Here is a 15,694-nt window from a genome sequence, read left to right as displayed (position 1 = left end):
AGAAGTACAATTTGTTTTACGATATTTACATTTTATATCCCTCTGATATCAAAGTTATTATTGTTATAGCACGTTGTAGCGAGCGATCTGATTGCAGTCAATTACTGTTTATTACAGTCATCTTACACACCACTAATTCGTGCATTACCTATCGCTCGTTGTTATCTTTATACCGCTTTTGATTTATATTGCTTATGATGAATATAGGCATAACTACGTATAGGTAAGTTGTTCATTTGGTAGTTCCAAATGAACAACTTACCTATACGTAGTTCATTATAGAAAAGGGAAACTTCTATTTAGTTTATTTTTCTTGTAAACACTTCGCCGGCCATGCAAGAAACTCGCCCCACACAGTGCTGCTTAACCGTAGAAATAAGCATGGGCGTAGTTCTTCCCCGGAGGAGCTCCGTAAGAAAATGCTCTACTACTGCCATAACTAGAATTACAAGTAGCATTCTCGATTTTCATATTTAAGTAAGTTAAAGTAACTTTAAAAGAAAATTCACAACATTTTGTAATGATTTCAAACTTACACGTCTACGTGTAAACATTTGGATGTGTATCAATTAATTTGGTTTGATAATTACCACAGTATTCCGTGACCCCATTTGACCAGCAGATTTTATTTATGGCTATCCCCGATTCTAATTTTTTTTAATTCCTTCTCTGTTGATCCCAGGAAAAAGTTGTAAAATACAAGTCGAAACTTCTTTAAATACTCATGGATTTCTGGTAGGGGAAAATCTCACGAGTTCGCGTCACTGATGACCTCGACATGTTAGTATTGGCGTAGTATTATTATTGTTAGTATAGCGGCCTGTGAACATGTAAACGCAAATTTACATTATATACCAATACATTGTTATATATACCTATTAACAATTATGAGAAATTCCTTATTTGTACAAGAACACAAAAGAACTCATCGCAATTGATAATTTCATAGAACACAAATCACAGCATAGTACTCAAACATAAGCCTATTGGTTAAGACATTCCTATCTTTCGCATCTCCAAATATTTCGGGGCTATGTGCGTTTTAAGAATTTAAATATTACTTGCTTTGTCGGTGTATTAAAACTGAGAGTTATCCATAAGGTTCTCGAAGGCGTGTGAAGTCTACAAGTCTAACTTGGCCAGTGGTGGACTCTGCTTACATCCGTCCCACTCTGAGAGGAGTTCCGTGCCTTTATTATTTTCTGTCGCATTGATTTATTAGGTTGTATTTGTGAGCTCACTGCCCGCCATAGCTATTAAGAAAGATAATGTATACACATTAGACGTACTGATTTATCTCCGTCAATAATAATAAAATGTTTGGAAATACTCTACATTTACTATCTGATCTTGTCTATTTTTCATTATCGATCGATTTCGAAGTGCAAGGTACAGTATCTTATCAAAAGAATTCCTTTATCATGTCGGCGCCAGGCTTCTTGAAACCGGCCGAATATAAATAAAACAGGTTTTCTGTTTTTATTATTTTCTGTAATGTAATGCGTCTGACCTTTGATTTTATTATAAGGCCAAATGCGCACATTTAAAATTGATATTCCCCTGTACTTTAGTTGTAAAAGAGCACGGCAACTATTATAGAATTACACTCGTGAATGTAACAACCTAAGGTAATTAGAATTAATTGTTTATTACCAGAAATATTGCGTATGTACAGTTCTGGCGACTGCTCTACTGCAGAGATAAGGACCTTACAAGAACCTACAATACACGTGGCAGGTTTTGACTTTGATATCCGCCTGGGTCATTTTGGAAACATAATTTCTAAATTGCGGTTGGCTTGCCCTCTATTCTGTGTGATTTGTTTACAACTGTTGTTGTAAAATTATGCGTTTTGTATGGAGATGAAAAGTTGGCAAGTTTAAGAAAAGGTAACAAAAATACTTATTTTGATTAAGTATGAATTTTAATAAATAAGGTAATGAATACTGACCGATAATACATATACCTGTAGCAGAGATTGTGTGACATAGGGAAAGTTGAAGGGAAAGGGAAGTGTTGCTTTCCTTATTTCTGCCCCAAAGCAGTACTGCTGTGTTCCGGTCTGAAGGGCGTGGTTGCCGGAATACAGGCACATTCGACCATCTCCCTGGCGCAGTAGTGAGCGCTATGTGAATACCATTCACATAGCGATCCCGGGTTCCCTCCCCGGCAGGCAATCTAGAAATTTTTTTTTTAGTCTGATCTAGTGGTCTGGCATTGGCTGGCTACTACTCTACTAAAGTACTAACAAAGACGTTCCGCGAAGCGATTAAGCGTTACTTTACGATGCCACTTAGGAACCGATTAGTGGTATGGGTTTATTAAAACTACCCCATTCAGAGTGTTTAATTTTGCTAATTTTGCGTGTCTCGACTCTCGCTCATGGTGTAATTGTCAGATTAGTCGAAAATATCTATGTATCTATTCATGCCGAGTTAATTTAAATATATGTGATCCACACAATCAATAAACGAATACAGTTAATGTTTGTAATACGTACTGAGTATATATTTAGTTAGCATTTGGTTGTTCCACGATCACGATTATGTCTAGAAAACAATTTCCGTATATATATTGTATAGTATCATTAACTACTCTAGTAGGTATACATTATGTTGGAACAAAAACCACATTGTAACCGTACATGGCGTTAAAGCGTACACATGTAATTAATCAGCTGCCATATCTGAACAACATCAGTTCATTTTGGCACGTCTGCAATCCATAATATATGTTCATACTTACAGGTCCATTATACTTTGTACTTACTGTCTATAAAATAAATTATATTAATCGTAATACCTTTTCATATATGTAAACCTAGTTATATAACCCTTGACTCAAGTCAGCCCTTGACTGCAATCTCACCAGGTGGTAAGTGATGATGCAGTCTCAGATGGTAAAATGCATGGGCTGATCTGTTAGAGGTATGGCAGTTATATTAAACCCTATGGTTTCTACACGACATTATGCCGGAACGCTTGGCGGCACGTTTATGTCGTTTATGGTAACTAGCCACGGCTAAAACCTTCCACCAGATCGGACCAGGAAAAATTCAGAAATTATAAACCCGGAATCTCCCACACAAAACCATAACGCTCCCACTACCCTCCTTCCATTAATTGAAGAACCGAAATTTTACCAGTCTAAATCTGAGATGTCTAAAGCATGCTTAGCTTTACCTCAAACTTTAAAAAAAACAGTTAAAACGTGATAATATTACGTGTCTGGCATAATGAATTTGTTTAGCATAGCAAAGTACGCTCCATACATCTCAGCCTAAGCAACTACAGGTTCCTGATTGCATTTTCAATAAGTAGATATACTTATCAACAAAAAAATGCCCGTGACGTTAAACTTTCTCCAAGTTTGATTTTTTTCCATCAATAGCTTCAGGTAGTACCTACATTTAAAATCATCATCGATCATTATGCTTCACCACAGTATAAATCTTTATCATTCTGTGATTAACTTGTGTAAGTTTTAGGAGTACACAACCTGTATTAGATTAAGTGGTTTTTAAAATGGGCATTTACTAGAATTTTAGTCAAACTAGCCTCAGCCAATACCCTGATTTTAAAACAATAGAATTACACAATAATATCATTCTCGCCTCATTCAGATTCTATCCATGACGGCCATGGAGTTGTAAACAAAATGAATGTTATGACTTTTACACACTATGGTCGAATTTTTATTTGACCCTGACGTGCTCTTGGCTTCCGATCTTTATTTTTTGCTACTTTACACTTCCGACAAATTTCAATAGAACGTAGCAATTCATTTTAATCTTAGTTTAATAATTACAATGTTACCAAATTAAGACTTACCTATAGCTAAAGAAAAATACGTTGCTGTGTCCCTGATACTTACCGTTAAACGAACCAATGATAAAGTATCTAAATAGAAAATTTTATGTAACAACTCTACCATAAATAGATCTTTAAAAAAATACTTTAAAAAAAAAGTGTAGATCTCGTAAAGCGGAATATCTAAAGATGCTTATATAAATTCCCAACTATGTGACCTCAAGTCAATTACAGATTAATCACATTAAATTGTCAGTAATATGATATCTCATTTGTTGTCACTTTGCTTTTGAAAAATCACAATGCTACCGAATATTACCGATGTTGATAAGTTGTTAACAAAAGAATTAATTCGTAACCTGTGAATTGAAATTACTGAGGCTGCAAATAATATAGAGGAAAATTTATTTTATGTTACAGTTTCTAAACGGTGTTATTAGAAGACTTCATTGTTCACCGATTAAGGGCCCTGATGTGGAAACAAATTAAATATTATTTTTCTTTTGAATTCACGTTCAGTATAGATTTTTGCTGTTTGCTGATTTGTACCTTCATCATCATCATCACATCAACCCATTACCGGCCCACTACAGAGCATGGGTCTCCTCGCACAATGAGAAAGTGTTAAGGGCGTACTCCAACACGCTGACCCAGTGCGGATTGGTGGACTCCACACACCTTTGAGAACATTGTATAGATCTCTCAGGCATGCACGTTTCCTCACGATGTTTTGCTTCACCGTTCAAGCAAGTGATATTTTAATTACTTAAAACGCAACTTAGAAATGTTAGAAGTCGAGCTCCTACCCAATGCGCTATCACCGCTTATATTTTTTTTGTTGATTTGTTGATTTGTACCTTGATATGTAGATATTTTATGCCATATACATTATAAACTCTAATTAAGGTCCCCCTGAACTTATAAGTATCGCTAGACATATAAAATAATAATTGTGACACCACATAACATAAGGTAGATATTAATTATATATCTATGTATTAATTTTACTTTCAGACAACCCCGGCCCCCGCGCTCTATGTGTATTTAGTAGGTGTTACTTACCTATGAATGTCTTAATCTTATCATGAGTTCTCATAAATATCTGGAAATTTTTAACTGCGCTGCCAATTTTTTCATTACAAAAAAGTATGTGATCACGCTCATAACCGGGTTTCATTTGCTCATTAGTAACACGTTGTGGGCCCGATTCGTTCGCAACTCAAGACGATTGCGTAGGTATGTCTGTCTGTTCTAATGAGTGTAAATGAACCGCCGGCAGCAATCAGGCTGAGAAGCAGTTTATTCGCCGAGAAAACTATTGAAAAACGCTTTTGGTTATTCTGGTCATTCGTGACTTTGCGCTCTGATACCTACCAACTTAGTTATCATATTAAAAGTGTATGAAATTTGTGCAGTTGGTGTTAGCGTAAAATATGAGCATAATAATAAAAATTTTCGAACGCCTATTTCAAAATTTCACAGTTTTTCCTACTATTTATTGCTTTCATGCTTGTACCACACCTTATTTTATTCATATTGTGGTTACGGTACATAAATATAAATTGCAATATGGTCAAAATTATTTTAAAAACATATTGTTTTTTCTGCAAGTAATTTTTATTTATTATAATACCTTATTTATTATAATATGTTCAATTTGTAGTAAGAAGGTATGTTAAAAAAGGAGAATTGAATAATTTCAATTTGAATTTTTTTTGTTAAAAAAAGGGGTATGAATAAAAATTAAATATCAGTGTAATTATATTAAAGATGTCAGAGAGTCAAGATTATTGGAACAATCATTACATACTATAATTTAAAATGGTCATATAGTTAACTATATAATGAATTACATTTATATTAATTTGAAATCAGGTTTTTGACGTGAGTTACTAATTACCTTAACTATATTATTAAGGTAAGAGAAATTCATCTTAGAATTTTCAAACTTTTGTAATTTGATATTCAAATTATAACTATTTAGTTTTAGCAACGACTTTAATCGATGGGCTTTTGGCATAACTACAACTGAATATTGAATTAGAAATTCAGTTCAATTATTCAAGAAAAAGTTTATATTAGACTGATGTCAGTTTCATGTTCACCCCATATATTATATGTTCAACGCCAACTCGCACTCGCCAGTGTGGTGGGTAACATAACACTTCTCAGCTATGAGTCTTTGACCATCTATGAGACATTACTATGCTGACGATGATAATTATGGCTAAGTAGCACAATTTTTTTTATTATTAAAGTTCTTCAATAGTTTAATAAATAAAGAATTAGTGGTCACAAAACGTGTTAATTTTAATATTTGAAAGTATTTTTCGTCATTTACGTCTTTACGGCTTTAGCCTTACCCTACAAATCCTTTTAGGAATAGGAAACTCGCAAAGCGCTACTAGGACTCGCACTTGACTGTTTTTTTTAACTCAGTTAAAAAGTGTTGCGTCATACCGACCTTTGTATAAGCGCAATGCATGAAGTCACCATCCATGACGACTCTCTGAACCGTGATAAGCACATTGGTCCAAGCCCAAGAATTAAAGTAATTCGAAAACAAAATCAATTTGTTAACAAAATTCTACAAATGATGGTAGGAAACTCAAGTTCGCACAATCCTTAATCCCGGCCAAGCTAAAGTTGGCTCTCAAGTCAGTCTTCTTGTAGTGACTCTACCACCGCGCCGCGCCGGTTCGGAAGGCAGATTCCACCGAGAAGAGCCGGCATGAAATTCAACAGATTGCTCTTTTTAAACATAATTTTACACTTTACAATAAAAAAATATAGATATATATATATACATATAATAAATTTTCTATCTTGTGAGAGATGAGAGCGGAGCCTGCTTCGATGCTAAGAAATAATAGTTAAGTTAAGAAATTCCTGATTTATGCCCGGCCAAATTGGATCACGTTTCGGTTCACTTTCTGGTGTTCTAACTAGCACGGAGTTGTAGTGAACTTAGTTGCGAGTTGCAACAACCTTTACTTAGATAATTTATATTTATTACAATAGGAAGGAACTTAGGTACGTACCTTTTTCTTAGAATATGCTTACTATCTAATCTTACTTTTTATTATTGTTTGTCCAGATTTGATAGTGTATCGGGTTTACATTGCGATGACACCACCATATTACGATATTGCTATATAAGGTACAGTTACCTTCACTAGAATACTAAAATACAGCCAATAATGCTTCTTAAATATAGATAGATAGATAGATAAAGTCTTTATTGCACAAATTAAAAGCGAAAACATGAAATAACAAAACAATAAAAATATATATATATATGAGATGCGCAAAGGCGGTCTTATCGCTTTAAGCGATCTCCTCCAGACAACCCTTTATGGTAGAGAATTAGGTTAGGGAAAACGGGATAGTGCAACCAGTGATACAATTAAGTTAAATATATATAAGTATAATATATACATACATATGAATATATATAATATATATATAAACATACAAAAGAACAAACATACACTCTGTCATATTAGATAAATAAAATTATTTTAGTATATAGGTACAACAATAATATATAAAATATATAAATATATCTTAATATATATAAATCTCCTGTCACGATGTTTGTCCGCGATGGACTCCTAAACTACTGAACCGATTTTAAATTAAATTGGCACACCGTGAGCAGTCTGGTCCAACTTAAGAGATAGGATAGCTTAGATATTTCATTATAGTCGCAATTTTATTTTATTGCAAATTAGTTGTGAATTGACAGTCACATGTACTCATTTAAGGCTTAGCGATACTGAATACGATAAAAACAAAATCAGACGCAGACGAAGTCGCGGGCAACAGCTAGTATATATATATATATATATATATAAACATACAAAAGAACAAACATACACTATATCATATTAGATAAATAAAATTCTTTTAGTATATAGGTACGTTGTAACCACAGAAAACTTAAATCATTGCAGTGTTATTACGATTTATAAGGGGAATTCTCGGGGTTATGTGAGATTCTAAATATACACCGGGGCTTCCCTTGTGCGAAGCCCAAAACTCTACTTCTTGGGGAAATAGTTCCCCAGCCTCTTGCGTCTAGATAGTAGGCACGGCAACTTATGCCGCAACTAGTTACCATCGATTCTAAGTCGATTGAGAGAATAGAGAGCGATTGACCAGATCCCTCATACTGACCGGTCACGACCCCGAGGTAAGGGACCTATCTTATGAATGGTTTAAGACAGCGTGCACTGCCACTTCATGTGGTTCACTCTTCAGGTGTTCAGCATGTTCGGCACGCTTTCAATTTCGCTACGCGGGCTCTTTGATCTTTAGAGTAACTAGATTGCGTCCGAGCGTACTTTAACACATGTATAAAAGCCACAGTCAGCTCTTACTATACTTCCCTAACAAATAATTTGAGGTTTTTTACCCATCAAACTTTATTATATGCGTCAAAGAATATGTTTTATCCGTCATATTGGATTATTCATGACATAATTTAAATTATACTAGTTGCCAAGACGTGCGTCGGTCCATTGGTAATAACCACAGCTAGGTAGGCTTACTTACTACATTTATCAAAAACGTCCTTAAAGCGAAACGATCATAACAAATTACTTATATAATTTACTAAATTTATATATTCTTAATACATTCAATACAATTAAATAATTTTCATTTCCCTTGTTTTGTCTTGAAAGCAAAGTTATTTATTCATAATTATTAATGTCTCGCATTGCTGTGTTTGTACCGTGCATTTCCGTCCTTATATAAATAATAGAATTCATATACATTTTACATACTTAAAAAAAAAGTTTCCGTTTGTTCATATTCAAAAATCTCTAAACAAAACGGATCGGAATGGATTCACTTAAAATTCTTACACACTTTAAGACCATAATTTTGTATGGCAGGTGCACAGAGGAAATAGTCACCACCATAAATTAATAAACTGTTTTGTAATATCATTTTAACGTAATTTTGGATATAAGTAAAAAGATCTCTTAATATTACAAAAGTCATTATTTGTCTGTGACGTCATAGTTTCTGCTATATGTAACTGTTGTCTAAAGATTGCCGATTAGATCGATTGTAGCTCTATTTATTGTATTAGTAGCCTGTATTCGTTCTAATATTATAAGTGTGATTGTTTGTTTGTTGACTCTCTTCGACGCAACTGGTGCTACGATCTTTATGAAATTCTAGAGCTATAAGGCTTTCTAGAGAAAGGCAAGGTTATTTTTATCCCGGGTAAACTGACGGCATACGCAGGATTCCTGTACTTTTTCCTATCTAATAAAATAAAATACTTCTGTCTCTTCTTAAAGAGTGGCTTTCGCCTGTGTTAAAAGTGTTCTGATTTAATCACTTTTATGTTCCTACTACCTGTTGTTTCGAAATTTGAAGAATCCCGCGGGGCTGCAAAATATTGCTATACGAAATATTGTCAAGATGTATTATTATTATGATTTATTCATAAGACACACCAGCAATTCATTGTAACTCAATTCATAAAAAAATTGTGTTAGAATTAATTATAGGTGTACAGTGTTATCATTATTATCTCCGGTTAAAAAAATAATAATAATTACTCTAAAAACTATTGAAAAATTATGATGTACCTACCTAAATTCTAGGTAAACTACTATGACAGAGTGATAAATAATATTAAATTAAAATTAAAATACATGATAAAGATCACAAAAAGCTCAATAATGTACCTACGTAAGTTTTTAATTCTGCGAGTAACTTTTCTAGGATATAAGAGTAGCCTATGTCCGACTCAGTGGCGTGCACAGGGTTTTTGACCAGGGTATGCATAAAGAAGGCAGATGCCATAAAATGGAATAATCCTTCGCATTCATGAGTATTACAAACATTTTAGGGTATGCAGAGCTTTTGTACATGTATGAAATGCACGCCACTGGTCCGACTCCATGATGCGAGTTAACTCTGCACAAGATCGGTGCAGCTGTAAGTCGAATATAGATAACAAATAAACATACATACCTACACTCTTTTCTATTGTATTAGTATCTGTACACGCGGTCAATGTAATAACAAAATGATCTTATATGGTTTTATTTGTGATTGATGATGTAATATGCAGAATAATTCGCTATTTAATATTCATGAGTTTATAAGAATTAAATTTATAAACATTGCGGTCTACGGAACACTATAGTAATCTTAAACATGTACGCTACAATCTGTCTACTGTGCACTAAGAATAAATGAATTTTAATACGTATTCGAAACCAGTTATAGTATAGGTTGTAGTCCGGTTTGTAATGAATATATTCTATAGAAATAAATAAAATTGTACAGTGGGAATGAATGTGTGCGTTTGAAAGTATAGCTTAAATTAATTATTCATTAAATATTATTGAACGATAGCATATCCCTAATTCCTAACTTTCCCAAGTCCAAGAGTCCTGTAAAATCTTTTCTGATTAGCGTGAACTAACATCTGTGTGACAAGGTTTTCAAAGGTAGGTATAGGTTTATAGGTTACTTTTTAAATTTGAAATCCAGCCCTATGGACGGGGTGTAATGGAGAATAGAAGATTCACTGAAGAGCTGACACTAGTATTCAGAGAGTAAAGTAAAAAAAAAAAAACCTACCCTAGAATCTGTTTTTTTCAGCATCCTACAGGATGAATGTAAAGTGTAAAGAACTTTGCTTTACACTGTTAAGTATGTGATAGAAGTTGGTTTGGGAGTTTTGTTGATATCAAACATTGTAAGTAGATGAAGGCAAGGGCAACTGCTAGTAAAATAATAAATTCAGAACTGTGTTAAAAAGGACGTGGAGGTGTTCCATGTTAGGAAGTGCATATTTAATTTTAAACACACCGTTTTCTCCTTCTGGTGACTTTTCATTCGGTAGGGAGTAGGTAGTTACGAAGATATCCTATGTAAATATTTTGTTTAGTGAAGAAGGTTTTTAATTAGTAGTAGGTAGTTAGTACATTTAATAGACAAAATTAAAAATGACTCTTACTTATTAATAAAAAGTGAAGGTTTTGCCCAAAAATACCTGATTTTAAAACTACTGCATAGTAAAATGTAAAATATAGATTTCTTATGGAATGGTATTTGAAGATTTTAAAAAGGCTTATAGCTATACGCATTCTTGTGCGAAAATTGAATAATAATGTATCTTTATTTTCTATTCCAGATACCCATCGATAGACATGGCAAGTCAAGATCGCTAAATATCCGCAGCATCTACTCGAATGAACCTTTGAAAATAAGAACTTGTACCGATGTTAAAAATAGAGGAATCACTGAAAACACATTAGATGTTAAAGGAAAAGAAAAGTTATTGTTAAATAAACCTTATATGTCGTTAATTCCTAAAATGAGTATGATGAATACTGAAAAAGTAGTAGATAAAAACCCTCGTATTTTAGATTTAAGGGAAAAATTAAATGAAATTTCCAGGAAACCAGATCATAACGTTGATAAAATAACTAAAGGCCTAATTAACGACATAACGCAACAGCTGGTTGAAGACAAAGAAGGGGATGAATCAGGGCCTTACAGTTTATTATTTGATCTCCAGACAAATCCTTCTACTTCTTCTAAACAGCTTGCGAGACCAGAGTCTTGGAATTTAAAATCAGTAGAAGACCTTCTCGAATCAAAATCTCAAAGCTTAAGCAGAATTACTTGCTTGAGTAACAAAAGTGTTGAAAGATTGCCGAGTGTTTTGAATTTTGATGATAAACCCATGAAGGAATTTGAATACTCGTGTGAAAAAGAACTTCACTATACAAAAAAACCTTTTAGTACTCAGTCAAGATCTGATCTCTGCCTACAACTAAAATCTCATGTACCTCCTCGACTTTACGAAACGAATTTAAGTCCGAACGACCAATCATTAAGTAAAAATAACGAAGAAAACTCTCTCGATGACAGCTTAGGTATCCTTACGCCAGATCAAATGGATGACATTTGTTATTTAGAAAACGCATTTTCCCCTACGGTTGAAGGTTTGCCAATTTTTTGCGATAGCAATGAATATAAGGCGTCTCCAGACAATGGAGATACTCCATCAACGGATAAAACTGAAAGTAATTCAGCTGCTTCTACTATACAAAACGACGGTTTTGAAAAAATGAGTAACAAATGCATCAAGTTTCGGGAATCTTTGGCACCAATAGCTACATTAGATGTTATTGATCCCATTAATTATGAAGATAGTGGTTACAAAACTTTCAGTTTTTCTATTGAGGAATCGGTGGGGAAAGAAGACAGTTTTGCTGACGATGACAGAGATTTTGGAAAGGAAGATAGTGTCAACTTAGTTGAAGATGAATTTTTACCGTCAATTCATGGTAGTATCTTAGAGCCAGCTAGTTCCATTGGTGACACAACTGTTAATTTAGATATACCGTTGGATTGCAAACATGGCAATCCTATAGCACCTAACAGAATAGAACAAACACCATCACCTGAAGATTTGCCACTTGACAGCTCTGATATTAACGGCGAGATAAGCACGTATTCCCAATTTTCAGCATCAACATTACATGACTCCCAGACCTATTCGGACAGTAAAAACGATAAATCAATGGAAACTTCAAAAGTTTCCAACAGTTTTATAACGAGTATAACAAGCATCACAAGTCTTGATGGTTATCAAGGAGACGGTGAAATGTCAAGACCAGTCAGTAGAAGTGCAGAACATAACGTTGGTCCTAGAGAAGATGCCATTGAAATGGATTGGCAGAATGTCCCTGTGACAAGAAGAGTTGACCCCATGACCGATTCCGACTTCTTCACGGAGAGCGATGCGGATGGTTTAGACGAACATATGCAACGAGGCGATCGGAAAGCACAAGTTATTGATGGTGCCCTTTATGGTGGTAAAAATGGAAATGGTAATGCACCACTCATTGTAAATAGAAGTGAAGATTCATGCATGGAGTCCAGTGGAGTTTATACTGATTTCGAAAACCATCGTGCTTCGCCTGTTTTCCTTAATGTTATAAATGACATGTCTCCAACGTCAACGACATCAACACATTCAGAATGCAGTCAGAAAAGTTCTGGTTATGGAAAAATAAACCTTTCTTTCACCCCTTTGGAGGACACCCAAGAGGAACAAAACTCAGATATATCGTCTCATATTATTGATGAAGATGAAACACCAAAAAATACAAGTAAAAGAAATTCGCTTAACAGTGTAAAAGATATGAGGTGTTCTGACAAAAATAAAGAGGAGAAACGTAGTTTCACGTTAAAGAAATATAAAATGCCTAAACGTGATGTACCCAGCAAATTAAAGACTATGCTGGCTAATAGAAAAACCGAAACTGATAATAGCGTACAAAATAGTCCAAAAATAGTAAAGAAAACGGAAAGGCGAGAGAATTTTTTGAAAAAGAACGCCCTGGATATAAAAATTGATTATAAAACGAAATCATTCAAAGATATTAAATCAAAAGTGGATTGTTCATTTACATTGCAACGTTCGCAGACATCATGTAGTGTAACAAGAATACTGAGCTCAAAATCAACAAATAACAACATGAAACCCAAAAGGTAACCAACCAAAATATAATAGAAAGTTTCAAAATACAAAGAATTAAAAGCCCATAGTTTATAACAAAATTTTCTAATTTTATCTACAGGTTTGTGCTTGACTAAGAATTAAGATTACTATACCTACACTGGATTGTTTGTGACTTTGTGTTCAGCAACCAAACGGAATGCGATAATTTGTACGAGTAAATGGTTGTATAGAATCTTACATAAATATCCATACCGATATCCATACCGGCCAACTGGCCGTAATAATATATTACTGGCCTCTTACCTCTTAGTTGTACGCGAACTTTTATTAAGAAGTTAGACTTTGAGTCTAACTTCTTAATAAATCTTTATAAAAATGACAAAATAAATAAATTAATATCCCTATCATTGAATGGACTAATTTAAATGAAAGGATGCCCATTTTAAACGCAACCCACACGTGATCTCCATTCACGACCTTGGAGGCTTATGGACTTACCTCAGTCCAAACATCCTATTATTCACAAAGTCATCCAAAGATTACATCAGAGATACACAAGGGGCGTCCCTATTCCTCACTCATTACACGAGCCCTATGGCTAGACCTCTCGTGAAGCTTATACGCTGGTAATCAATCATCGGTGATTCAGCAATAATTCCGAGGTTAACAGTTTTCGACCCTTGGAAAAAGCTAGTTAGTATGGCTATTCTTTTGATCCGAGATGAGTGTTGCGGCCGCTGGAGTATTAGCTCAGAACCGTATTTGCAGTCGCCACATGTCGATGCGGATGGACATGGGTTCTACGAACGGCAGCGGCAATAGCAGCGTCCCTAGGTAGACATTCTTCACTAATTAATTAATCGAGCCGTGTAGTTGAACTTCTCGTGAAGCGTAGGTACGCGCTGGTCTTAGTCATCCGTGATACTGTAATAATTCTGAGGCAAATAGTTTCCGGGCCTTGGAAAACAAACCTTGCTTGTCAGGCCATTCCTTTTCCTCGTGATGAGTGGTGCGGCCGCCGGAGTATTAACTCAAAACCATATTTGCAGTCGCCACATGCGGATGCGGATGGACTTGGGTTCTGCGAACGGCAGCGGCAAGAGCAGCCTGCATAGTTCTCAGAGCGACATCAGCGCTTCCAGTACACCACTTGGGAAACACACTTCCAGCCGCTTCCCTTTGCTACGTAAGTTTAATTTAATTAATTGCTATACGTATAAATTCCAGCCAATCAACTCACATTTGAGCAGAGTAATGTATATATTCAGTGGTGTGGCCCATTTAGCGTCCGTTTGCAATTATTATTTTAGATCCTTCTAGTAAGCGCGCGATTATAGGAATAGGTACAAAATAACAGGTCTATAAACGTTATGTCAATTTTCAAAAAATGAAAATTATGATAAAGAAATTAAAAAAACTACTTGAAGGTGGCGAGGCCGTCGCCATCGGCGCCGCCGCGGCGCGCTTGTGCACCATAGATAAATACGCCTCTGAATTCATTATACACCTTTCCTGTATGAGACGAGTCCTATGAATATCAGAAGGATAATAATTAGGCTGATGATGATGATGAATGTATGTTCTTTTACCGAACATCATGCCCTTTACTGCGCCAATATGGTAAGAAATTGGGGTTTTTTGTCAAGAAATAGGTACTAGCTCAATACTGCTGCAGAAATTGCTGGTATATTTTCATGCCGTGCTTCGAGGGTACTTTAAGCAATTGGTTAAAGATGATGCAATATGCACGACGCCATGGCAAATATAACATGATAGACGTGACATGCAACATAGTAAAAATAAAATAAAAAAATAATAAGGTTTACAAATAGCAAAATCGCCTTCCATATTATTTGCTTTTGTTCCAGTGCTTTTGGTCCAGTTTGTGTTTTTTCTCCAGCCCCGAGACCTTTAATTAGGTAGTTCCTCATATTAATTATATTGTAAATAGATGAAGAGAAAAACATAACAGCCACATTAAAGTTGGTTTTGGATTTGGCGAAAATTATAAAAAAATAAAAGGCACAGTATAGTATCTAATATCTATTATTTATTTTTTTGCAGTTTTAATTATCATTAGATTTTCATTACATATATAGATTAAGTAGAAGACTGATTTTAATTTTGAACCAAGCAATATTTTTTTTACATAAAACCCTACAGCACATTACATAGCTATGCGTTCGAAAAAATAAAAATGTTCATAACGTCATTATCATCCTAATTAATGTCTTACATCGGAGGGCAAGTTTCAGCATATGAAAATGGAAGGATAAGGAGCTTCAACCCACCAAACAACCAATGGAGGACGGGGGTCGATAATAAATAATTTTATTGAAAATATCTACTGGACAATATTATTTGTCTGACGCCT

The 15,694-nt window shown here is 34.7% G+C and overlaps 1 protein-coding gene across 1 annotated transcript in view; it reads left to right on the top strand.

Moving 5' to 3' along the window:
* The window catches only part of LOC120627343, a 133,877-nt gene that overhangs the window by 18,259 nt on the left and 99,924 nt on the right, over window positions 1-15,694 (top strand). The window contains exons 2-3 of the mRNA XM_039895327.1: window positions 10,978-13,349; window positions 14,370-14,506. Coding sequence (XP_039751261.1) covers window positions 10,978-13,349; window positions 14,370-14,506 — 2,509 coding nt within the window. The remainder of the gene's footprint in view (window positions 1-10,977; window positions 13,350-14,369; window positions 14,507-15,694) is intronic.

This window comes from Pararge aegeria, chromosome 11 (genome assembly GCF_905163445.1).
Source record: "Pararge aegeria chromosome 11, ilParAegt1.1, whole genome shotgun sequence".
Lineage (NCBI taxonomy): Eukaryota > Metazoa > Arthropoda > Insecta > Lepidoptera > Nymphalidae > Pararge > Pararge aegeria.
The sequence above is the reverse complement of the archived record's forward strand: the minus strand, read 5'-3'. Positions and strand labels throughout refer to the sequence as shown.